This window comes from Hyperolius riggenbachi, chromosome 8 (assembly GCF_040937935.1).
Source record: "Hyperolius riggenbachi isolate aHypRig1 chromosome 8, aHypRig1.pri, whole genome shotgun sequence".
Lineage (NCBI taxonomy): Eukaryota > Metazoa > Chordata > Amphibia > Anura > Hyperoliidae > Hyperolius > Hyperolius riggenbachi.
In genome coordinates, this window is record NC_090653.1 from 220,138,324 (window position 1) to 220,165,702 (window position 27,379).

A 27,379-nucleotide genomic window follows, 5' to 3' on the forward strand; every position below is an offset into this window, starting at 1 on the left:
GCACACACCAAGCATGTATACTGCACACACCAAGCATGTATTTGTACACACCAAGCAGGAATAATGCACACACCAAACATGTATATTGCACACGCCAAGCATGTATACTGCACACACCAAGCATGTATATTGTACACACCAAGCATGAATATTGCACACACCAAGCATGTATATTGCACACACCAAGCATGTATATTGTACACACCAAACATGAATATTGCACACACCAAACATGAATATTGCACACACCAAGCATAAATATTGCACACACCAAGCATTTATACTGCACACAACAAGCATGTATAATGCACACACCAAGCATGTATATTGCACACACCAAGCATGTATATTGCATACACCAACACCAAGCATGTATATTGCCCACACCAAGCATGTATATTGCACACACCAAGCATGTATATTGCACACACCAAGCATGTATATTGCACACACCAAGAATGTATATTGCACACACCAGGCATGAATTGCACACACCAAGCATTTATATTGTACATACCAAGCATTTATACTGCACACACCAAGCATGTATACTGCACACACAAATCATGTATATTGTACACACCAATCATTTATACTGCACACACCAAGCATGTATATTGCACACACCAGACATGAACTGCACACACCAAGCATGTATATTGCACACACCAAGCATGTATATTGCACACACCAAGCACATATACACACACAGGCACACATATGTACAAAGCCTGTATACACACAAAACACATAAACACCCAAACGCATTAATAAACATTTAAATACACGTTACATGGCTTTTGCAAATGAGAATTCAGTTTCAATGAAACAGCATATTTAAGAATGCATTGGATGGATTATAGAATTGACTCTGTAAGCCACATATTGGTTTAGTTCCGTGCTGATATTAGTGAGCTACAATCAGGAATGACTATGATTTGAGTGCATGTGTATGGCTACAGTGCGGGTTTCAGTGTTTGCTGCTACACACTTATAACCAACCTCTGCCCTTTTAGGCCAAAGCCAAGAACTCACTACTCACTCTCCAACCACTTATCAAATGCCAGGAAAGCTCTGCAGTCATTTGGCCAGGGTTTTAATTACTGTCAGTGCGCACTTAGCCTTTACACATAACCTGATTCTAACAATGACTTCTACATTTCTATACCTCCTCACAAATAAACTGATACAATGTGCTGTACAAACATAAAAAATAAATAAACACATGAAGATTAACTATAGACTGACCATTTCAAATGAGCTACTGGTTAACACGAATTTGGCAACAGAAGTATCCTCCTTCCTATGCAATGGAATTGATCCAGTGGATTTCAGAAAAGCCTTGCTTACATGCCACATGCCCAATGAAGCAATATAACACAGAATTCCACAACAAAGCCGTCACTAATGCCTAAAAATGAGGGCATGCATATACTGAGAAAGATACACACACACGCATAAAGAGTCAGTTCTGGATGGATTTGTTTCAGCAGAGCTGACCTGGGTTCAACTCTACAGTCCACTAGGGAGGTGAGTTACACTCAGCAGTTGCTAGGAATCACATATCCTGAGTCACAGGTGACTTACCTGTATCAGTAATCACTAAACAGCTTTACATCAGCAGAAGGAGGGATTTCTGTAAGTGTGTGTGTGTGTGTACGTGTATATGTGTGTGTGTGTACATACGTGTATGTGTGTGTGTGTGTGTGTGTACATACGTGTATGTGTGTGTACGTGTGTGTGTGTGTGTACATACGTGTATGTGTGTGTACGTGTGTGTGTGTACGTGTGTGTGTGTGTGTGTGTGTGTGTGTACATGTATGTGTATGTGTGTGTACATGTATGTGTATGTGTGTGTGTGTGTGTATGTATATGTGTATATTTGTGTGTGTGTGCGTATGTGTGTCTGTGTGTGTTTCGGGTTTGACATTCCACTACCCTTAGGCGTCCGACCTACAGTTACCCACTTGTCACTATGTATATTCACAAACTATTTTTCATATAGTTTCAATCACAGCCTCCAGAAAGACTAACTGCTATACCAATTACTGAGAAGGGTTAAGTATTCCTATATTGCATTTCCAAATGGCCAGATCCCCAGCTTGAAAAACAGCACACTATTCCTAAAGACTTGCGCTGTGCACACAACACATTCCCGCGCCCATATTTCGACTGCGATAACTTTTATTGGGCTATCAGAAAATATATGACATTTCAAACTGTCCTCATAAAATGTTTCTCCATGTGCAGAAAGGAATAAATGTGTAATATTCTCCTGTCCCAAACCGCAATAATTACGCATTTTATAGATCGCGGGCGTGCGCATCACTTATGATTACACGCGATTCTGAAGAATTTAGACAACATAAAATCCACACAAGCGAAAAAAGTACCAGAAAGATCATTAAAAAAGTGTTCTGGCGTGTGCCATCTCGCCAATTCAAGTTCCAGGCACCAGTAGTGTTTCCTTTGTTTTGTTTTATCCCATTTGTGGCGAATTCCAAAATAAAACAGGATAAGACATTTCAAACACTTCTCAGTTATCATGCCAAATACATGGACTAGGTTTGCTAATGCTTGAAACTGGTTCTGATTATCTTCATTCATTGAATTTGTATTGATACTGGATGTTGTTAAACCTTAAAGAGAAAGAAGCAAGTCTCCACGCTGGAAACAGACCCTCCTAATCAAGTTGAAGTTGTTTAACCCATACACTGCCTGAGCTATAGCTCTACCACTGATAAACTACGATTAACTGTGAGAGTAACGGTGGGTATAGAACGTTGATTATGAGATGGACCGTCAAAAACAACACGTTTATACAAGGTAAGAGAAAAGCCAAACAGTGATAGCACCTAATGACATAGCACCTAACTTTTTATTGCCCTTGAGCATTTCCTGATAAAATCACTGAAATGGAACTCACAACAATAAAATGATACACGCATACTGTTAATGCTGCCTCTGTAAGATCTCGACATAAAAGATTCAGCACTGCGTAAGGATGGATAGGGAAATCCAGGCTTTGCGTCAAGATCAAATATATAAAAGTATACTGTGTAAAATAATTCAATAGCCTAAATATTTAGGATGACTTGGCGGTGAAAGTAAGAGAAGCAGGTGGAAGTAAAAGACAAAAGGGGGGGAGATGGGCTTTTGTCTGGGAAGGCATATCACCATTCAGAGAGTACACATTCTTACCCAGAAAAAGGTATGTCTGATCACTTTGAATCAGCACTTTCTAAAGGTTATGTCAAGCTGGGAAATTAATATTGCAGGGTTTTTTTTCTCCACCACAAGCACCTAAGGCGCCTCGTTCTTGTTCCTTAACTATGGATAATTTTACTCTCCCTGCGGACGGGGAATGGCAAGAGGAAACGTAGCGACAGCCCCTTCTTGAACACAATGCGCAGCCGTCGCACCACAAGTTGTCGCAAGGCTTTTTGCGCTATTCATACTGCTTGCGTGGGTAATCGAAATGTGATAACGAGACGCAAACACATCTAGGTAGGCTGTCACCGCTACAAATTTCAAGGGGCTTTCTCCTCCTCGCTATTTTTTTATTTATCAACAAGTGAGCGAGCCAGTCGAGTCAGCCCTGAACATAATTTATTTATTTCCTACGGCATCTACATTTTTTTTCTAATGGTTAATCCTGTAGAAATACACTATTATTCACATCGGGCTGCGAAGCCTCACTGTTCTGTCTAGCCGCTGAAGGGTTAACGTCCCCCGACCGGCCACTCACGTCTCGTTTTCTGGGTCAAAAATGTTCAGTGAGCGTTTCTACTGACTCTCTTTAGGCATATAAAAATCCTTCAACTAGCCCGAGACGGTCCTGCGAGCTTCCCCTACGGACACCTCGCTCAGTGGAGAAGTTCATTACATTTTATGATCTTCCCAAGTCTGTCCTGCTTATAAGACTCGCAAAAGGCCACAAATCTGGCAAACCATCACGTATGCCATTAGACATTACTGCTAAATGAATGCCATTTAAGCTTTCTGCTCCACAGTGGCTGTATTTATGGGTGGCTGGCAGCTGTCAATGCACCTTTTCTGCGGCAAGACCCGCTTTAAATGTAAAAAAAAAAAAAATTATACATCCGATTTTATTGGTCGTCCAGATTAAGGAGCAAAGGCACAGAGAGACAGGAAGCTGATTTCTTGTTTCTTGATACATTATCTTTAAATATCCTGAAAGCAGCATGGGCTGAAGGTGTTACCTGAATGGACCAAACTGTTTGGGAATCCATTGCGCTAATGGGTGTCACAAAGTAATTTTTAACAAGAAAATCCAGTGTTTTCCAAGATCGATGGAGCTGCTCAAGCTTCCATGACAAACTAACAAATATTTCTAATTTTCTCAGATCAAAAATACTAATGAAGCAATCTTAGACTTTGCCACTGTTTACCCACTTGGGGATAAAAACTTACATTACGGCTCAGGCTTGTCGACAAAAGAAAAGGGGTGAAAAAAAAACACACAGCCATACGCAATCATATGTTTACGAGTATTGATTTTTATGCCTATGGCTAGCTGAAAAATCCAGAGCCTGTTTATTTAATTCAAAAACAGGTCATTTCTCATCTACATGCAACAAACTCTGCGAGCCGGCTTAATCTCCGCAGGTTTTTTCTCCCCCCCCCCCCCCCCCTCCCAGCTTCAAGTAAAATTCATCAAAACACACAAATAAACAGCGCAAGGATTCTGGGCAGGTTAACGTTTCCTATTCCAAAAAAAGAAAAAAAAAGCAATTTCAAAAACACTGTTATTCTCCAAACCAATATTTTAGCAAAAATAAAAAATTACAGGGTGAAAACTATGCAAAAGCCTGCTACCTTGTGGTTGCTGTTAGCAAGGCAGAAACATAAATAAAGCTAGATAACCACTGTGTAATTTTACACCAATTCTCAGCAATAAGAAAAAAAAAAAAGAGAATTGCGTTTTCAAGCCTGCAAAAAAGAAAAGATAAATAAGGGATAAATGCATCGACCAGACCAAAATAAACCTGTTATCTGCCTGCTTATTCACTACCTGCCTGCTGATGTGATAATTAAAATGAACAAACATAATAAACCAGTCCTGAAGTGGAGGAGCCAGTAAATAAAGCAGGGGATCTCTCTGATCTGGGGTTCTGATGGATTCATAGAATATCATGGATGCTTTGAAACAGTGATGTGGGCAGGAGACAAAAGGCATTTCCTGAGCGTTTTTCAATTTCAATGGCTAATAAGGTAAAGTTTCTGTGTTACTGCGAACACGCGAGCCAGCCGTCCTGCGTGACATTAAACAGATTGCCGCCACTGAGAATAAAAACAAACACTTGAAAATTCAGCATTGTTTATAACTACAGAACCAGCTGCTTCCACGGTTACAGCACAGTTGCTGCAGTCGGACAGCTAGCAATGCACAACTGACACTGGTGTAGTCTATTTTTACTCCTGCTCAGTGGGTCACACTAGATTTTACATCACAGCACAAGAAAATGATGCAAAAAGGATCAAACAACAATTGCAATTCCCTGTCCTGTTTACTAATGTCACGGTCTGTGCATTCTTTGTGTGCTAAGAAGACCGTTTAAACAATCTTACGCTCATTCATAATGTAGCAGGCATGTCTAACTTCATTTACATTTCTCTTTTTGTCAATTTTGCTGTCACCTTTAGAAGCTAGGACGAGGCTGGACATTTGTAGCCTTCAGCCCTTTGAACCATGGCGACAGTTTCACCTTGTCGGATCTAGGAAGATCTGGGGTTTGATACCTTGCTCACACTGCTAAGGAGGCTGATTAGGGTCATTTCGTACAATGAATAAGCTGGAAATGTTTTTTGTTAAATTGTTATCAGTTCTGCCATAAGCGCCACATATGCTGTGGCGTTCTACGGCATACATCTCACCCCTTTCTGGTTGAAAAAACGATTTTGAGCGTTACAACTTACTGGGGACATTGCAATGCCAACAGTCTCCGAAAGACAGCCACCAAACGGGGGTCATTTCCTTAAAATATGAACTACTGTGTATTACACACACATCAGAGAAACATGCACCAGTGTGTATGTGATTTTTTTTTACAACAGCTACCATTGCATAGTAACAGCATAAAAAAATACTATGCCACTCAACGTACCCCCAATGTGTGTGGATTTACTTTTTTTTCTTTTCCACTGATTTACATTTTTTTGTGGTTTCCTTAAAAGCACGCTATAAAAATCTAAATGATTGCCTCCATACCTAAAAATAGTTTAATTATAAAAACGCAGAGTGAGCAATTCCTGAATCAGACATGTGGCTTATTGTAAACAGTGGAAGTGATTGCGAGATCAGGTCACAGTGTATTATTCCAGCAGAAAGCAGCAATTAGAGAGATAGATTTGGGGGGTTTTCACAAAACCCCTCTCCGCACACAGAAATTGAGAGTGATTGATTAGGTGTGCCAGCAATTAATATATATATTGTAGTCATTTGATTTGCTACAATGTATCAATGACAAGCGCAACACTGAAACTGACACCCTTAATAGGTTCTGGTGATTTGACACCTCTTGAAATCCCTGGATTATTTAATGATCACTTTTTAGGAAAATAAATAAATATATCCAACAAAGCAAATTTTTACAATGCACAATGACCTTTTTTTCCCCTCCTTTTCCATAGGCAGTTGAAGCACTTATGGAATCCTGTCCTAAGGAATGTGAAACTAGGTAACCTTAGGGAACCTGGATTATTAGTATTAGATCATTTTAAACAAATATAAAAAAAAAACATAATTCTGATTTATAGTAACTTAAAATGCTGATAACAGGATTGCAAAAAAAAAATTATAATAATAATGCAGGTGTATTTTAAACGGTTGAAGGGATGCACTCTAAACTTCTGAGCAAAAGATCTATGGCAATGGACACATTACGTTGACAGTGCATTATGCCCGTATAGCTAACGTGCATACAAATATATAATGTGAAGCGGCCAGTTTGAATGAAGAGAGAGTCTTGCCATATGTACTGTAACACACAGCTTATCAGAGTGGAAATACTAACCCACTGATAAACTATTCTAACTGTGATTGATGTCATATTCACATTCCTGCCAATATCCAGGCATGATTTTACTGGCATAAATAACCATAATAGTTATTAAAAAAAAATGACAGACCTGCGTACAATCTATATGATTTGTACAATTAGAGATCAGGCTAATATAACACAACTTTACTCAATCAGCTATCTTTACCAGTGAATTTGGTAGTTTATTAATGATTTGATTTGGTGTCAACAGCACAGATTCTGGGTATTGATTGTGTGGAATGGGGGATTTGAAGGGATTTCAGAGAAAGAAGAATAGCTTTGGTGATGTTCTACCCATCTCAGTGGAAATACGTGTCACTGCTGGCCTCCTACAAACTCTCTAGACACGAGGCTGTGTGGCTATTTGGGGTTACAGCACACGAGGGGGGGGGGGGGGGGGGAGTGTGTGCCAAGATACATTGCCAGCTAAGCAAGTGGTGCATTCCTGCTTTACCTAAAGAAATTGTGGAGCTGCTACACAGCTGTCACTCCTGGTGTTTAATGGGTTAAGCAATAATACACACTGTCTCTCTAACCTGCCTGCAGGAAGTGTGCTTGCGATAGTGATTTGTGACCCCATCACCACCCAGTATATACAACATACCAGCTGACAGTAACCAAATTATCAATACCATTTTTTTTTTTACAATGTGGTTTGTATACACAGGACGCTAAGGAAACAAAGATGGCGTTGCCCAGCTTCCAACACAAGTCTGCGTTAGGCTTGGACACACAGACTGTAATGTAACCCAAGGTTCATACTTTATATGACAGAAAGGTGAAGACCCCCCTACCTGTTTTCTCTTTGATTTCGCATAGAACACTGAAGAGGGCTGGCTTCATCCTATGGCAGTTAAGTGCATGTTTTCTGCAAAAAAAAAATGTAAGAAAAAACCATTACCTTACTGCAATTTACAATAGGCAGGTAAACTACACAGAACTGTCCAACATCGTTTGTTATGACGTTCAATGGAAAACATGGGATTAAAGGAATAAACAGCACAGCTTTAAACTAATCAATAACACGCTACTGGGGCACAGACACTTATATGATTAAGAAGCCGTACAGCACTATAAAACTGTATTACAAATACATATAATGATTGCTAATGCTATCCATCAAAGAAAGATGTGATAGATGGACCATGGAAGGTTAATTAATTGGCACAAACTTGTTTCAGTTTGGAAAAATTAAAACTATACCTCCAAACTGCTGTTTTTAAAAAAAAAAAATGAATATACTGAGAAGGCTGGAAGTTGAGCTTTCACTATAAAGGGGTTTACAATTTGTAATGTTTACGCACATGTCAGATTAGCTTGCTATTATAGCAAATATAAATCAACACTTGTCTGCAATAAACTGCTTCAATCCACATCAAAACTGATTTATTAAAAGGGGCCAACTTTTACACAGCAGTATATTTTCCCACCACTGATTTTTTTTATTCTGTTCTCTGCAGTAGCATCTCTTTTTCACATTCCTACCCACAAAAAGAAAATGTTTTGTGTGTGTGTTTTTTAGGAGGTTAAGAAGTGTGTTTATAAAATGAATGGCAGATGGATTTTGTAATGCTGAGATAATAAAATGGGCAAGGCAGCACATAAACAAAGACAGCTCCAAATCTGTTCACGGTTTCTTTTCATAAATACCACTAAAGTACGTCTGCTATTTACAAGTCATGCATACACATTGTCAGGCATAAAACGACAAATGGCTGGGTAGAAAATTATACATTTAGTGGCCAACTCTGTGTTTATAAAGGTAGTAGGAAGTCTCCTTTGCATCAGAAATAATTGCTACTTGGAGGGTAGCTTAGTGATCCTGAATGCCTGACCTATAAATAATAGTCTATATAGGGACTCACACCAGATAAAGGGTCTCCCCTGTCTCAAGAGGGGACTTGAGTGATCCGTGCTCCCGCATTTATAGGCATCACTTTGACAATATATGGACCAATAAATGAGCGCAAATGGTCCCTTCCATGCTGAATGTATTTATAATTATCGCTTTTTCTATATAGGGCCAGTTTCTAGCGGTATAAGAGTTGGCTGGAGGGGGTCCTGAAAGCTGCATTTAAAGGCACCAAGGGAACAGATCAACACAGGGCTATTGCTGCGAGCTGTGTTTATATCTGTTTGCCAGTGAACGCATCATGTCATCCCCATGCCAGAAGGAGCCTCCAGCTGCATCGCAGCCTCTGCTCGTTGCTACCCAAACATGTGTTGGTTTATTTGACAAACTGCCTGCATCAAGAAGTTGCTCACTCCAGGATGTAGAGGAGTGATGAGCTGCTGTGATGTGTGGGGAGGGAAAGTGTGATGCTGTGTGTGTGTGCTTTTTTATTGCGGTGGAAACCAACTTTGCTTGTGCCTCATCCAGGCTCTGATCAGTGATGGTCATGATCTGATGCAGGATGTCTCCGATGTCCTGCTTCCTGCCGTCCCCGTCTGTCCCATCATGTCCATGGGGAGGAGGCAGAGTCATCCCCCCCTGCACTGAGTGACCAGCCATGTTCACTCCGGCCAAAGTCTGCATCATCCTGGTCTGATCGTCCATACTCCTCTCCGCAGCCCAATCAATCGAAACACAGACTGCAAGGAGACCTCACAGTCGGGGGCAGCACCGCTGGGGGGTCACTGCCCCGCACATCAACAATGTCAAGCGTCAGATTCCAGCCTCAGACTTCTATTCTCCTTCTGCTACCCTGACTCGCAATCAATGTGTATAGCAGTCTGTCACTCCATCAATTCAAACCATCCAAAAACATAAAAGCTGGGATATCGCAAGTAAAAAAAAGTAACCCAAGATGGGATCCCTGCTCTGCTGCTGCTTACTGTACAAAACTGTTTCTGGAGATCAGTGTTATCCCAACACACACAGGTAAAACAGATTCTGGGGGTCTCATGTAAAGGTAACAGTGATTCTTCTTTTAGCTCTGGATCTAGTTTTCAAATACGCAAGGCCAGTGACAATTCTTCCCACCAGGAGACGAGCAACAACAAAAGCCATGCAGTGCTTTGCACATAGTGTCAAATGTCATCAGGCTCAGCTGCGGCGTGCTTCGGGACTGCAAACTGTTAAAACTGCCCCCGATTCTTTACTCCAAATTGACTCCAGTCTCAAAAATACAACATAGGCTCTGGAAGTTGTTAATGAGCAACCAGCACTTTCTTCTAGGGCAGATCTTGATCACTGAAAGCAGCAGAAGAGTGAAAATTAAAAAAAAAAAATTAAAGTTTACTGATGAGTGATTTTATCCATTTAGTAAAAAATATTGACAGAAAAAAGTGACTGAACGGCAAATGATTTTCCCCCCAGAATTAGACAGCGGTGATCAGGAAGAGTAACGGCATCCGGTGGTCTCCTGGCTTCTCCCAGCACAGTCACTGATGCTTTATTTTTCTCCTTGTTTTGCTATTAGAGCAGGTAGTCTACTTCTTCAATCCTTCATCCTGTTCTCTCCTTCCAGAGAGCTGCCAATCTCCAGCCTTCTCCTCGGCTCCTTTCAATAAATCAGTCAGTGATGGAGCTCCACGCTGATCACCTCCAATAAAAAAAATAAATGGGGGATTAAAAAAATGGGGACAAGAAAGATCTATAAAAAAAGAAGTCTCTGGGAGAAACTTGTGGCCAGGGGTGGGGTGCTGGTCAGAGTACCAGAGAGTATTGATGGGGAGTATTAGTGGGGCAGGTGATAGAAATGGTTAAGGTGCCCTGTGAGATGATGATGATGATGCCTCAGAGCAGCAATCAAAAAAGTTTTTTCCTCCTGGCTGGCGGCGGAGGGGAGAGGGTGATGAGCAGAGATGGATGGGGGGCCGGTGTCGGGGCTCCCGGGCGGGATTTATGGCTACGGCTGCTGCCCCGCTTTGCTGCTGCCGGCCCCGGTGACGGATTGACAGGCTGCCAACGCCACTCACTCACTGCGGACGTGTCAGACTTTGAAGGAGGGGAGGAAATAAAAAGGGAGACAAAATATAAATAATGGAGGCAAGCTCCTCCTCCTCGTGTCTCGGGCCCCGGGAGGAGGAGGAGGAGGAGAGGGGGGGCGAGGAGGCGGGACCTCCCCCTGGCTGGTGGGAGGGAGAGGGGAATCGCGCGCTGATGCGGTTGCTAGGACAGGTCCCCGCCGCCGTCGCTAAGAGAAAGGTGAAAGGCGGCCAATGAAGCGCTGGCGTTCAGCCGCTCCGTCTAGCGAGTTAGAGCCGGTGGTTCGGTCAGGGTTGGTTGAGAGCGCGCCCCTTCCCGCCCGCCTCTGTACTTTCCATTTGCTGATTCGAACAGTGATGTGAAGCGGGGCTGGGCGGGGTTTCGGGATGCTGCTTGGTCCTCTCTGCATTGCCATGGTAGCGGGAGCGGAGGGATGAGGGATGCTGTGTGCGGAGTGCAGGCAGCGTCTGAACTTGTCTCTGCACTGCATAGTGGCTGCTCCTTGCGTGCAGAATGCTAGCAATGCCATGTGGTGAGCTGAGCAGCAATGGATGGAGAGAGAGAGAGCTATAGAGAGACGTATACAGAGAGAACAGCATATTTCTGACGATATACAGGGTTTTGATTTTTTTTTTTTTACAATACCTTTTCCCCTGCAGCTTAATGTCCTATTCTTGGGAACAGAAAAGTTTTTTTTTGTTGTTGTTTTTTTTTGTAGCTTTGAATAGCTAGCAAGGGTTTAGAAGTTGTTTGATTTTTTCTTGTTATGTGACCTCCATCTATGAGAATTCCTATTACTTCCTCTCCAGCCAGGAAATCTCTGCAGAAGGGACAGAGACAGCGAGACATAAAATGTGTTATTGAGTGGGGAAGAGTTATGTTTCGTACACACGTATGAGGAAAGTCACCTGGCGGAGATAGGTACACAATCCCTTGCGTGACATTGCAGTGCTGACGTTGTACAGACATGGCTATCAGCCGAATTGATCCATCAGGCTGATCACTAGCCAAGGCATGGAGGGCTGCTGTACTCATTCTAGATGCTTGGCGGAGGTGGTCGTTAGCGTGTGTACAAAGCTTTAGATTCCTAAAACTAGTTTGTATTGTTCCTCATTTACCGTCCCTGATGCTTCCAGCTTTCACATTAAGGCCACAAAGGTCCTATACACTAAAAGTTGGGAAGAGTTTTCCAGTGTGGACACAGACAGCAATAAAAATACTAAAAGTTTCCAACCTCTTTTAACAATATTCAAAAAAGAAAACAGTTAAAGACCTGACTGAGGTTTTAACCCATCTTTGCACTCCAAAATGCAACACTCTTTATGGCTCTGTGTGTCACTGTTGTGGACATTTCTCTGTACTTCCTGTCCTTTGTAACAACTATGTGAGCAGCAGGAAGTATGCAAAGTTCTATCTGGTGTGGAGACAAATTGTGATAAAAGCCTGGCATGCATTCTGGTTCCTCGTGTTATCAAAAATAAAAGGTGTAGGTTGTGTCTGAAGAATGTAAAGTAAGCTCTGGGGGAGAGAGCATTATTTCTGCCTCCCTAGTGAGTGTCCTTCTGGACCCCGGTTCTTCATTAAGCAAGACCCCTCTTACACTTGAATGCCACTGTGTTCCAACTGAGCGGCTTCCCAAGTACCACTGCAGTGTCCCAAAGCTGCAGGGTAAATGAGTTTGACGACACTCTGTCACCTGTCTGCAGCATTAAAGGGATCCTGGGTGAAGAAAAGGGAATGCGAAAAGACGAGCATTCAGTGGAAGGCAAGTGTAATGTTTACTCCCCATGGGTTAACGTCAGAATTGCATACTTCTAGTCCTATAGTATATCACAAGCTTGTGCTTCTCTTAATTTAGCAATTTTTAGATGTAGCTGCAGACCTGAACTCAGAACTTCCTCCCTGTTCTAAAAGATAAGCAACAGCATAATAACCTTTAAAGAAAAACATTTGTTACAGATAGTACACACCCTACTATAAATTTGCAGTGAGTCTACTTCTTGCTATCTTATAAGCAAACGTATTGTTAACATCCTGTGTTTACAAATTTGCTGCTCTGCCAGGGCAGAGGAGATTCCTGAGCTGACACAGCTGAGAGATTAAATTACAGTTGTGCTTAGTCACAGATGAGGGGGATTAGAAAGACTAAACTCTCTAAATACATACAGGGAGCATTTCTCTATGTTTACTGTTTGTCTGTCCTGTGCAAGAGTTCAGGTCTACTTTAACGTCTCAATGGAGGACAGATAAGCATACAGCTTTTTCACCTGCTCTTCCGAGGTGATAGGACACATCAATAATCAGTCATAATACTACTTAGTACAATAATTTACAAAACATTGGGGTTGATTCACAAAGGTTACTTATTTTTCACCTTAACTTTAAAGAGACTCCGTAACAAAAATTGCATCCTGTTTTTTATCATCCTACAAGTTCCAAAAGCTATTCTAATCTGTTCTGGCTTACTGCAGCACTTTCTGCTATCACCATCTCTGTAATAAATCAACTTATCTCTCTCTTGTCAGACTTGTCAGGCCTGTGTCTGGAAGGCTGCCAAGTTCTTCAGTGTTGTGGTTCTGTGATGCATCTCCCCCATCCAGGCCCCTCTCTGCACACTGCCTGTGTATTATTTAGATTAGAGCAGTTTCTCTCTTCTCTCTTATCTTTTACAAGCTGGATAAATCCTCCTCTGAGCTGGCTGGGCTTTCACATACAGAGGAATTACATACAGGCAGAGCTGTCTGCACTCTGCAGGAAGAAACAGCCTGACACTTCAGTGGAAGATAGCTGCAGGGGGAAAGAAACACACAAATGATCTCTTGAGATTCAAAAGGAAGGCTGTATACAGCCTGCTTGTGTATGGATGTATTTTCTATGTGTGGACATACTGTACATCAATCTACTTCCTGTTTTGGTGGCCATTTTGTTTGTTTATAAACAAACTTTTTAAAACTGTTTTTAACCACTTTTAATGCGGCGAGGAGCGGCAAAATTGTGACAGAGGGTAATAGGAGATGTCCCCTAACGCACTGGTGTGTTTACTTTTGTGCGATTTTAACAATACAGATTCTCTTTAAGGAGTGCTAATGCATGAGATAAACAAATAAGGAGAGATAATTCATGAGATACATAGATAAGGAGAGCTAAACCATGAGTTATGTCAAATAAGGAGAGCTAAACCATGAGTTATGTCAAATAAGGAGAGCTAAACCATGAGTTATGTCAAGCAGAGCTAAACCATGAGTTATGCCAAATAAGGAGAGCTAAACCATGAGTTATGTCAAATAAGGAGAGCTAAGCCATGAGTTGTGTCAAATAAGGAGAGCTAAACCATGAGTTATGTCAAATAAGGAGTGCTAAGTCATGAGTTATGTCAAATAAGGAGACAGTGCAGCTTCTAGGCTAAAATGCACCCAGGGCGAGGGTGTAAAAATTGCGCCCCCCCCCCCCCCCCCGAGCAAGGTATGGGTGCCCGCAGTATAGGTTAGCCAGGTCTAGTTGCACTTAGTATAGGTCCCCCCAGTATACGTAGCCAAGAATAGGTACCCCAGTATAGGTAGCCAGGCATAGGTGAGCCAGTATAGTTGCCCCTGCTATAGGTTAGCCAGGTAGGGGCCTCCAGTATAGGTAGCCAGTATAGTTGCCCCCAGTATAGGTTAGATAGGCAGGTGCCCCCGGTATAAGTTAGATAGGTAGGTGCCCCAGTACAGGTTAGCTAGGTGGGTGCCTCTAATATAGGTAGCCAGAATAGTTGCCCCCAGCATAGGTTAGATAGGTAGGTGCCCCCAGTATAGGTTATTTAGGTAGGTGCCTGCAATATAGGTAGCCAGTATAGTTGCCACCTGTATAGGCTAGCTAGTTAGGTGCCCCCTATACAGGTTAGATAAGAGCCCCCAGTATAGGTTAGATAGGTAGCTGCCCCTCCCCCCCCCCAGTATAGGTTAGATAGGTAGCTGCTCCCCCCCCCCCCCAGTATAGGTTAGATTAGGTAGGTGCCCCTCAATATAGGTTAGATAGGTAGGTGTCCCCCAGTATAGGTTAGATAGGTAGCTGCCCCCCAGTATAGGTTAGATTAGGTAGGTGCCCCTCAGTGTAGGTTAGATAGGTAGCTGCCCCCCAGTGTAGGTTAGATAGGTAGCTGCCCTCCAGTGTAGGTTAGATTAGGTAGCTGCCCCCCAGTGTAGGTTAGATAGGTAGCTGCCCCCCAGTGTAGGTTAGATTAGGTAGCTGCCCCCCAGTGTAGGTTAGATTAGGTAGGTGCCCCCCAGTATAGGTTAGATAGGTAGCTGCCCCCCAGCGTAGGTTAGAATAGGTAGCTGCCCCCCAGTATAGGTTAGATAGGTAGCTGCCCCCCAGTGTAGGTTAGATAGGTATCTGCCCCCAGTGTAGGTTAGATTAGGTAGGTGCCCCCCAGTATAGGTTAGATAGGTAGCTGCCCCCCAGTGTAGGTTAGATTAGGTAGCTGCCCCCCAGTATAGATTAGATAGGTAGCTGCCCCCCAGTGTAGGTTAGATAGGTAGCTGCCCCCCAGTGTAGGTTAGATAGGTAGCTGCCCCCCAGTGTAGGTCAGATTAGGTAGCTGCCCCCCAGTGTAGGTTAGATTAGGTAGCTGCCCCACAGTGTAGGTTAGATAGGTAGCTGCCCCCCAGTGTAGGTTAGATTAGGTAGCTGCCCCCCAGTGTAGGTTAGATAGGTAGCTGCCCCCCAGTGTAGGTTAGATAGGTAGCTGCCCCCCAGTGTAGGTTAGATTAGGTAGGTGCCCCCCAGTATAGGTTAGATAGGTAGCTGCCCCCCAGCGTAGGTTAGATTAGGTAGCTGCCCCCCAGTATACGTTAGATAGGTAGCTGCCCCCCAGTGTAGGTTAGATAGGTAGCTGCCCCCAGTGTAGGTTAGATTAGGTAGGTGCCCCCCAGTATAGGTTAGATAGGTAGCTGCCCCCCAGTGTAGGTTAGATAGGTAGCTGCCCCCCAGTATAGATTAGATAGGTAGCTGCCCCCCAGTGTAGGTTAGATAGGTAGCTGCCCCCCAGTGTAGGTTAGATAGGTAGCTGCCCCCCAGTGTAGGTTAGATTAGGTAGCTGCCCCCCAGTGTAGGTTAGATTAGGTAGGTGCCCCCCAGTATAGGTTAGATAGTTAGGTACCCCCCAGCGTAGGTTAGATTAGGTAGCTGCCCCCCAGTGTAGGTTAGATAGGTAGCTGCCCCCCAGTGTAGGTTAGATTAGGTAGGTGCCCCCCAGGATAGGTTAGATAGGTAGCTGCCCCCCCAGCGTAGGTTAGATTAGGTAGCTGCCCCCCAGCGTAGGTTAGATTAGGTAGGTTCCCCCCAGTATAGGTTAGATAGGTAGCTGCCCCCCAGCGTAGGTTAGATTAGGTAGCTGCCCCCCAGCGTAGGTTAGATTAGGTAGGTGCCCCCCAGCGTAGGTTAGATTAGGTAGGTGCCCCCCAGGATAGCTTAGAATTGTAGCTGTCCCCTATAATGGAGGGGGGAGCCGGAGCCGCGGGGAGGGCAGCCCGACCTCTACCTCTCCCGGGCGCCCTCCGTGCTCCCCCCTCAGATGCATAGTCAGTGAGTGAGCAGGCAGGAAGTGCTGTTTACAACTCACCTGCCTGGCTCCAAGCGCTGCTCTCTTGCCGCCGGTCTTTTCCTCTCTGTATACATGCTGATACACACGCTGCTTCCGGCTAAACAGGAAGAAGCGTGTGTATCAGCATCTATGCAGAGAGAGGAGACAGGCGGCGAGAGAGCGGCGCTTGGAGCCAGGCAGGTGAGTTGTAAACAGCGCTTCCTGCCTGCTCACTCACTGACTATGCATCTGAGGGGGGAGCACGGAGGGCGCCCGGGAGAGGGAGGGAGAGGTCGGGCTGCCCTCCCCGCGGCTCCGGCTCCCCCCTCCATTACAGCGCCCCCCTCCCAACAGCGCCCCGGGCGGCGGCACGCCCCGCACGGCCCTAGAAACGGGCCTGTAAGGAGAGCTAAGCCATGAGTTATGTCAAATAAGGAGAGCTAAACCATGAGTTATGTCAAATAAGGAGAGCTAAACCATGAGTTATGTCAAATAAGGAGAGCTAAACCATGAGTTAAGTTAGATAAGGAGAGGTAAATCATGAGTTAAGTCATTTAAGGCGAGATAAATTGAGAGTTTATAAATAAGGTGAGATAATTGATCAGAAAAGCTTTGTGAATCAGGCCCCTAGGGAGCCTAGGATAATTGTACAAAGTTATTCATGTTCATTTAGCTTTTACTGGGGTTTTTTGATGCTGTTGTTTTTTGGTCTAAATAAACATGAAAAACTTTGTACGATTATCCTAGGCTCCCTATGTTTTGTAAATTATTGTGCTATCTTTATAGGTGAGTATTTTTGGTCAATACTACTTAGTGGAAGTGATACTGTAATACTATATGGGAAAAGGTAATCTACAGAACATTTTACCCTGGGACAAGTGGAATTCCTCTATGTATGTGTACAAATGTATGTTACGTTTTACAGCTTTTCATGACAGCGTTTTTTTATGTCAGAAAAACATTGCCTTATTTTTATAAACTTTTAAAAGCACCTAAATGTTGTATAGTTCTAATTATATCATGAAGCAATATATAACCAGTAGTCACCTACAGTAAATACGGAAGCAACGAATAGTTCCAGAGATACTGGTTGCTGATGTAATATACCACTTTCAAATTTTAAAGGTACCCTGAGCAGTGCCATAAAAATGAAGCCCGCAAGGTCCCCCCGCACTTATTTGGTCCGTTCCGTGGTCCCACTGGCGGTTTTGTTAATCCGGCAGCTTCGGTTGAAGTTGTGCATCATCACGCTGGTCGCTGTAAGGGGCATTCGCATATCTATAAAGACTGAACCACGCATGTGCAGGACCCTTACGGCAACTGGCGTAATGTCGTGCAGTCCTCAGCCTATATCCGGATTACCGGAGCCAAGAACGGAACCACGGAAAGGACCAAGAAGATGCCAGGGGACCTTGCGGGCTACAGGGGGCTGGAGGAAGCCCCAGATAAGTACAGATTTTATTTTTATGGCACCGCTCAACATTCCTTTAAGGCTTGGTCCACACTAAAGACCCCTTTCTACTAGCTGTGGCTCTGCAGTGTTTCCACAGTGTCTCCATTTCACTTCATTCTCTTGAATGAGAATTGCGGCAAAATAACAGCAATCGAAAACGAAAGAGGGTCCTAATCAGTCCAATTCAGGCAATGGACCACACTGGACCAAAAGACATGTTGATGGATCCTATGTTAAGCATAGGATCTGCTCAGATATGTTCTGACAAGTCCGTTATGTTGAAGGAATGCAAAGTACCATCCTACATGACTTTTCCAGACACTGGGCAGACGAACATGTCATAGATAGCATGCTGGTCCTAACAGGCCAACATGGGGCCTTCCTCCAGTTACTGCATTAGCTCTTTATTGGTACTGTAGTGCTAATGATCACCATTATAGGTGATTCTACTGGTCTATATTTACATAGCCTTACTCCAGTCTCCCTAGCTGGAGATTGAGGTTACCCCGTGGTCCTGGTGACACCTCGTGCGGTCCGCACCTACCCCACCCTACTAGTGAAGCCACTGATACCATGAACAGTCACATTGGATCCTCTGTGACCAACCATGGCACAACCCCAATGTAATGTGAGCCTAGTTTTAATGTCTGCCTTACCCCAACCCACTATTACCTTTCCAAAAGCCCTCTGTTGGATCCAATAGTGATATATGGCATCACTGACCAGTAGAGGGACTCTGGAGCTTTGTCATTCTTTACCAGATTTTAGCAGTCCATATGTCTGGAATACAGTTTTCACAGAAAATATCCTAGTTGTATATTTCTTGTCATTTGATCACTTTTATTCTCCGGGTTTCTTCAAAATACCATATATATACTCTTAGCTCAATAAATCCTGCAAAGGCATATATTATACAGCTAGAAATGATCTTATAAATGTAGATGCAACAACTCAAACGTAACACTTTACTTTTTATTAATTATCAGGGGGAACGGGAAATATTCTTACTTCAGCTGCGTTACTGATTAATCAGTACCTGATATGGGTCAATGGGATTGATTCAGTAAAGTCCAGTAAGGATGAGTATTCTGTACATTAATTAGTGCAGGGTACCGCACCTCAGTGGACAGTTGATTTATTATGCTAACATGAAATTTATTCAAATATGCTTTATGCCTGGGCTTCCTTCTTACTACATCTCTCTTGTATACTGAACTAACAGGAAACCTTAGCAAAGCATATCTGACTCTTCCATCATTGCTGCTAATTGATCAGTAGTGATGGTCATGTCTAGGACAACTCATGGAGAAGCATGTGATCAGTTTGGTCAGGTGACAGATATGTAAGTCTTTGATTTGCTAATCATGATCATGTGCAGAAGCAGGATATGATCACAGCAAATCAGAGCTTTGCAAATCTATCAACTGGTCAAACAAAACAGAAATGTGCCATTGCTATTGGCCTGTTGAACTGACCAATGAGACCAACGAGAAACCTCCTCAGCAGAGCCGTAGCTATAAGGGATGCAGGGGTTGTGACTACACCAGGGCCCATGGACCTGAGAGGCTAACCCAGGGCCCTTCTCCAGTCATTGCATTAGCTCTTTATTGGTACTGTAGTGGTAATGATCACATATATAGGGGATTTGAATAGTGTTGATCATTAGCAAATCTTTTATATTCCACCTCTTACAAAGTATTTGTCCTTGGAGGACTATTTTTGGTCCCCTTTAGCACCTAAAGATGGGGACCCAGTGTACGATTTGGGGCCCTTGGCTCTGCAGCTACGCCACTGTTCTCAGGATGAATTATTGCAATAGACCTATGAGGAGCTTAACGCCCACTATCTATAGCCTCCGGGGAGCAAATTTCCACTTAAAGACGCTAATTGCGGCTATTAACATGGCTACCATGAAAGGATAAATACAACAACACACACAAACACCTTGTAGACACTCTGACCGTCCTGGCGGTAACCCCAAGTCAGGCTCCGGGTGGAAAGAAACAGCCAGGAGCGGTAATCCAGAGCCTGACGCAGGGTAGCCGCCAGGAGATATAGGGACAGCAGGAGTGTGGTGGTGTTTCAACCCCCAGGGATCCAGACACCGGCAGCCATTCTTCTTCCGGCCCCCAGAGGCTCTGGATCCCACAGGTAAGATTGCCGATTGTTGCCATGACAACAGACGGTGATCTCACTATAGGGTACAGCACCACCCGGAGGATGGAGGGAGAATTGCAGTGCTGGATTTTATGGAGGCAAGTCTATGCAGGGGCTGCTGCAGATCTCTCCGCGGTGTTATCTTTTTTCCCTGGTTTTAGGGTCTAAAAGCATGTGAAAAAATTGTACCACCTTTAGACCCTAAAATCTGGAAATAATCATACTGCCAGGGAGGTTAAAATATGGTTATCCTGATTTTATCATTATGCTAACCTCATGCATTACACTTCTTACAGCAAGGCATTTTGGGAGCCTTCAATTACAACAGTCTATTGATGCTACTTCATAGGTTGGCTGGAGTAGAATGACACCTGTGGTCATCTTAATACAGGAAGGGCAGCTATACTGTATTGGCGTTTGTCAGTATCTTCTTCAAGTAAAAACGGGTATCAAACGATAGGAAACCACAACAACATGCTCCTTTAATGCTACACACACTAAACATATAGAAGTACAACTTGATTTTTTATTTTTTTTTTACTGCAGAGTTCCTCTCAATATTTATTCTCTTTTGTTTAGTTTCCGAAGCCTACTTTACTCTTCCACAGAGCATGTTTCACATCTCATCACATCAGAGCCAGCAAACCGTCTCTTCCAGACTCGATTTCTCCCCCTGCTGGTGTAAGTTGCTTTCTCTGCAGAGATTCTGTCACTCCTCACAATAAGGCATGCATGACCTGTGAACATGAAAACAAAAAGGGACATTTCCTGTTTAGATATCTTCGAGCCTCTTGATAATCAAACAACGTAGGGATTACAGTAAAACTTCAGAGAAATATAAAGCAGTAATAGTCTTAAGAGTACGATAAAATTACATCTAAAATATTGGAATAAATTCTTCATTCGCAAGTTAAAATAACACCTTCGTTAATCTACATTTAAAGGAAACCAGACACCAACAATATTTACCTTTTTATACATACCTAGGGCTGCCTGTGTCTCATGCTCCCTGTCACCTCCTTTCAACCAAAAAGGTTGCTGCCCCCATGAAATCACAAACATTTGCCTGTTCTTTTAAAACAGGGTGGGTAAGAGATTATATTACCTATCTATTTCAATTAACATAACTAATGTAACTTAATGACACTATGTTTGTATAGGCTGAAGTTCCTCTCTTAAGGTGGCCATACACTTATAGATTTGCAGCAGATTCGACCATCAGATAGATTTCTGTCAGATGCCTGTCAAGTCCAATCTGACAGGAATCTATCTGATGTGTGCCACACACTAGGAACAGATTTCCAATAGATTTCTGAATGAAATCTATTGGAAATCGATCTAAATGCATTAAGGGGCCCATACATTGGTCAATTTCAGGCATCGATTCTACCAGACTACCAAATTCCCCATTCGATCGATTTGTGGCCGATTTTGATCGTTTTCGATCGATTTGATCTATCTGACAGGATGGAAAATCTACGTCGATCTGCTGCCTGCAGCAGATCAATTGCCCATAGCGTTGCATGGGATCTAATAGTCCAATAATGCATTTAGATCGATTTCCAATAGATTTCAGAAATCTGTTCCTAGTGTGTGGCACACATCAGATAGATTCCTGTCAGATTGGACTTGACAGGCATCTGACAGAAATCTGATGGCAGAATCTGCTGCAAATCTATAAGTGTATGGCCACCTTTATTGGACCGTTAGATGCAATGCAACTCTATGGGCCATCGATCTTCTGCCAGCAGCAGATCGACCTAGATCTTCCGTCCTGTCAGATAGATCAAATCCATCGATCGAAAGGGGAATTTGATAGAATCGATTTTTGATCAATCGATCGATTCTATAGAATCTATCGATCGATGGCTGAAATCAACCAGTGTATGGGCCCTTTAAGTGCCTGTAGCATCTGTCAGACCTCACTAAGGAGTATATCAAGATAACACACACACACACACTTCCCTGACCAATTGAAAACCATTTAGGAGAGTATTGTGGGTGAGGGGGGGGAGTAACCACTGTTTTAATGTGAAGAAGCAGGATGTTCTTCTTCATCTCCATGTTCCCCAGAAAAGGAAGTGCAGTGCTATTTGTGCCTGCCCCTGGCATCCCTCTACACAGTGACGTAGCTAAGGAGCCAATAGCTCCAATGCGAGTTTTAGATGGGGTCCAGAAGAACTTTATTGATATGGAGCCCCAAAACCTACCTAGGACAACCTCAGTGTAAAGCCTTGTACACACGCTTGACTAAAGTTGGCTGAGGCAGCAGCTAATGACTGCGTCAGCTGATAATCAAGCTTGTGTACTGAGGCTTGCGACCCACAACACTCAAGCGATCCACCCGGCGGATCTATTAACCCCCAGTGACAAGCGATCCTATTGTCCACACTGCCCCCCCCCCCCACCTGCCGCATGACGTCACGCAAGGGTCAGTCTGTCGTCCCTCCACCTCAGCGTAGCAACAGAATTTGCATCAGCTACACAACGGGCATCCGTCTGTGCAGTCCAGCCCGGCAATTTCACCCAAGGCAATTGGGTAACAGACCCAATGGGCGACATCCATCAAAGGTGTGAACACAGGTGTAATCAGAGGATACCACTATTCAGAGCCCATATAGAGGTAATCATTATCAGCAAACACCTACGAAAAGCTAAATGGATGGATGAAGGAGGGTCCTAAGTTGGCCCTTCTAGTCCAGTGGCCCCTGTGCGATCACAACCTCTGCATCCCCTATTGCTACACATCTGCCTCTGCATGACGACTGTAGGTCTCTTTTTAATAAGTAATTGAACCACCTACTGCAAAGGCAAAGTTATAAGGCCTGTTGAGGAGTAGGGAAGCATGCATTTGCCTGGGATACAATCTATTCCTGTCAGTGGAGCTCCTCACATGCAGAGAGCTGCTGTAGCCCATGGATCTCTGCATACTGCAGCATCATCACAGCCCAAACAGCAATAGCTGTGAACTACTAAGTTAAAAGTTCGAAATCTGAACTGAACAAATCAGGTCTACTGTATGGTAGTACAGTTGTGCTGCATTGGTGTGAAGAATGTGGCAGTCATTGGCTCAAGATGCAGTAACACTCCTGTGCAGCTCATTATCTGATAAGACCATAGGAGTTCATTGGCTTAGTTATGACAGGGCTGGAGCTTTCCAAGGTGCTGAACACGCTGTACAACTGTTTATGAATGATTAAGTGTTCCCTCTCTCAATCTCTACCAACTCCTTTGTCTAACCATAGTGGCTAAAAGTGTGCAGCAAGGGGTCCAATCTGTGTACAGTGAAATGGTGGCTAGCAAGGTGTGTGAGTGTGTGTGTATTGCATGCTTCTGCAACTTCAGGGTACTTCAGTGACTTCAAAACTTCATCCTTCTTGACTGAAGAGTGGCATGCTACAGCACTTGATTAAATAACTGCACGATTCTCATCCTCTTGCTCCAATATTACTCCCAGGTTAAGGTACATATACACATGCGATAACTGTTGACCAAAACGGCCGATAATGAACACTTCAGCTGACGATCATTATGTGTGTACAGTGGCAGCAATTTTGCTCAAGCATCGTTAAAGGACTTCCGAGGCAATCAATTGAATCTACTTTTACTTACCTGGGGCTCCTTCCAGCACCTGCAAGTCATTTGGGTCCCTCACCGCAGCGCCAGTCTTTTCCTGAGGCCCGCCTTGCAGCCTCTAAGGATTGCCGAACCGTGATGGGTTGGCGTCTTCTGCGCATGTGTGGGCATGCTCCATCCCTGGAAGCATTTAAGTCTAAACTGAAAACCTACCTCTTTAGTCTGGCATTCATGAACATCTGACTTTCTCCTCTGTAACACAACCCAGCCTGTAACCCTGTATTGATCTGAGACACAACTATGCGCTTTGAGTCCTATGGGAGAAAAGCGCTTTACAAATGTTATTGTATTGTATTGTATGTGCCCGTCCCACATGAGAATGCACCCACGGCACCGGCGCAGTTCCCGATGACATGGGCACGTCCACATGCGCAGAAAACGCCAACCCATCGGGGTTCACCAATTATTAGAGGCTGCCAGCGGGACCCCGGAGCTGCAGCCAGGGACACAAATGACTTTCTAGGGGCTGGAAGAAGCCACAGTAAGTAAAGCTAGATTTAATTGACCTTTGATGACCAAGCACGACTGATCACAATGCTATTTTAACATACACAATCCTCTGACCGCTAGAAGCCGCTCCGTCACACTCCAATCGTCCTCTCTCTGCCCCCCCACCCCCCCACCATCCATAGCAACAGAACACATCGCTAGCCTCAAGGCTATGGATGTGTCTGTACATCATCGCTCCCTGAATTGTCGCCTGATGGATCGTTGCCCCATCCCCGATGGGCAACAATTCTTGCATGTGTGTACTTAGATTTACACGTTCCCTCATTGACCAAACAAGAACATGTCAATATTCGGTCATTGTAAATCCTTACTAGCGATTTGCTTTTGTGCAGGGCTTTGACTACACCTTCACTAACGTTAATCAGGATTCCTCTGTATTCAGTCTGTTCTCTTATTTCAAATATTCTGCTTTTCTGGAGCAAGGGGTACTTTAACACCCAGCTCCAGTCAATGCGACTGCAGCACTCAGCATGGCAATGCACTGCCAGGTGATATACTGACACTTCTGTTACTTGGCATGAACAAGCTCTTAGGAGGCACCTGCTGCACCTTGTATAAGTATGAGACTACGTTTCTACTAGCCGTTGCGCGTCCTATGAGACGTGCGGTGGCGTTTCTTGTTGTGCGAGTACACCGCCGAATCCCAGAAGCCGTGCCGCGCATGGCTATGGGATTCGCTGCCACTTGCGCCAAAACTTGCTGCAATGTCACCCGAATCGCTATGGCAAGCGATTCGGATGGCTGCTGCATTATCCCCTATGGCAGAGTTTCTCTGCGCCATTTGCCTGCGGGGAAACTCTGCAGCCCAATTTCTGCACTAGTGGAAATGGGCCCAATTGGCCCTGCCACTCAATGGTAAGTAATAATGTAAAAATACTTCCAATACATCTTATCATTTTATGAAATAGCTTCACACACAGAGCCCAATTAACAGGAGCAGTCATTTTCCCTTTCCCTGTGTTCATCTGGACAGAAACCCCCATACAAGATGAAGAGTGGTTTCCTTTATATATTTCTACAGCTCTCATGAACCTGACTTTTTACGTGATGTGAACAGGGCAAGAAAATTGTGCCTTCAGTCACTCAGGGATGTAGAACTTCTGCAAGAGATACATATTCCGTGTCTAGACAGTAGCCGCTTTTCTGTGTTAATTGTGTTACAATTGACATGCAAAGCCAAACCTCACAAATTGTACAATTCAATGTTTTAACTATTGTCTTTCTCTGGTAATTTTCTCCTGCATCAAACTCGGCATGACACTAATTTCCTATTAGGTCTTTTTCACAGAGCTGTTGGGCAAGCAGAGGGTTCTGGGAAATTAATTATTGCTGGGAAACAGTGTAGTTGACATTGGTTAAGATGCTCTTTTGGAAAGATAGCAGCATTTAGGAGAATCTGTCCTGATCACGTTATGCTCAGGTTATCGTAATCTCATGTAGCATGACATTAATTTAATAATTCCCATCTCCAGTTTCTCTGTCAGATGGAATGAATGTTTGATATAGCTGATGACAGATTCTGCGCTTGACAAAATGTTACCTCTTCTCAGTAGTGAAGAAATATATCATATCTGCTTTTCTCTTCATCAGACAGGATCAAGAGAAATACAACTTGTTGAATACATATTCCCGTTTCATTATATTAATATAGCTTTTAAATAAAATGTTAAAGTGGTCCTTGCCTCACATTTTTCTTTCCCTAAAGTCATGATTTGAGCTCTAACTAGGTCATAACATTTTTCTGACTATAGCCTTCGTGACTCCTGTTGTTGTGGGGGGCCCCAGGGGCTTGGTGGGGGGTGGTCTGCTCTTGTATGTATGTAATGCAGAGCAGCACAGTGCCATACATAACCCGCTCCCAGCAGCGTGACAAGTCCTCTTCGAGCCATTCACCTTTCGACTCCAGTTTCTACATGTCATGTGACAGGGATGGAAGCAGCATGGTGATTGGCTGCACGGTGCAGTGATGAGCTACACTTAAAGAAAACCTGAACTGAGAATTAAAAGTCAAAATAAGCATACACAAGTCATACTTACCTTCCATGTAGTCTACTCCTCAGTGTCTTTCTCCTGTCCCACGTCCTGTTTGTTCACTGTGATCAAGGGAATTTTCCGTCCTCCATTTTGAAAATGGCCATTACCCATAACAGCTTTCTGGTCAGCACACAGTTAAACTGTAACATCGCCCACTTGAGCCATAGGGAAACATGGACATTACATGGTACATCAGTTTTCCTCTCAGCTATAACTGACAGCAACTGATATTTTACTGACAGCAACTGATATATTTCAGATCTGACAAAATATTGTCAGAACTGGAAGGGATTATTGTCAGAAGAAAATGGTGAGCATCTGAGAGGAACTGATGGCAAGGTAACTATGTAATGTTCATTTGAAGTTACCTCATGTGTTCATTTTAAATATTTTTACTCACTACAGGTTCTCTTTAAGAAGACCTGTCATGCCCCCCAAAAGCAGGTATTGTATAACACTCTGCTCTGCATTACGTATATGAGCAACCCCTCGACCCCCATGATTAAGGTCAGCTAAACACTTGGGGTGGGGTCGGACAATAGCGTAACCCTCACTGATTAGGAATTACAGCCATAACACACTTTCCTGGCAGAAAAATAGCTTCTGAGAGCAGCAAAGAGATAAAAAAGAGTCAATACTTTATACATTTTAGTTCTGGCATGTGTCATCTAGCAGAGACAATGAAGCAGTAAAACTTAAAAGAGTATATTTTAACATAATATAACTGGGATTTTTTAAAAAGTCATTTTTCGAAGAAGGAAGACAGATGCAATTGTTTATCTTATTAGTTTATTATTACCTCATGTTTCCTTTATGGGACTCTGGTAACTGAGAATCTTACTAAGGCAGTATATCAGATGTTTTGAGGTCTGTTAACTTAGATAGGCTGAAGCTAATTAGCAGCAGGCAGGAAACTCAGGACAGAAGTGCAGCGCCAATATCATTGCTCTGGTGACTTCTGATCACCTTGAGGATGGGAATCCAAAGATTGGAACAGTCAGCATCACTGAATTGGCAAAGCTGTAATCTCT

The 27,379-nt window shown here is 43.5% G+C and overlaps 1 protein-coding gene across 2 annotated transcripts in view; it reads right to left on the reverse strand.

Moving 5' to 3' along the window:
• Window positions 1–11,256, reverse strand: part of PBX3 (PBX homeobox 3) — a 340,789-nt gene extending 329,533 nt beyond the window's left edge. Inside the window, exons 1-2 of one of the 2 annotated variants that reach the window (XM_068248179.1) lie at window positions 9,425–11,256; window positions 7,859–7,932 (exon numbers count right to left, since the gene is read on the reverse strand). In XM_068248179.1, the coding sequence (XP_068104280.1) occupies window positions 7,859–7,932; window positions 9,425–9,621 (271 nt within the window). In that variant the 5' untranslated portion in view covers window positions 9,622–11,256. The remainder of the gene's footprint in view (window positions 1–7,858; window positions 7,933–9,424) is intronic. The other variant, XM_068248181.1, reaches the window with a different exon arrangement.
• Window positions 11,257–27,379: the final 16,123 nt, after the last annotated feature.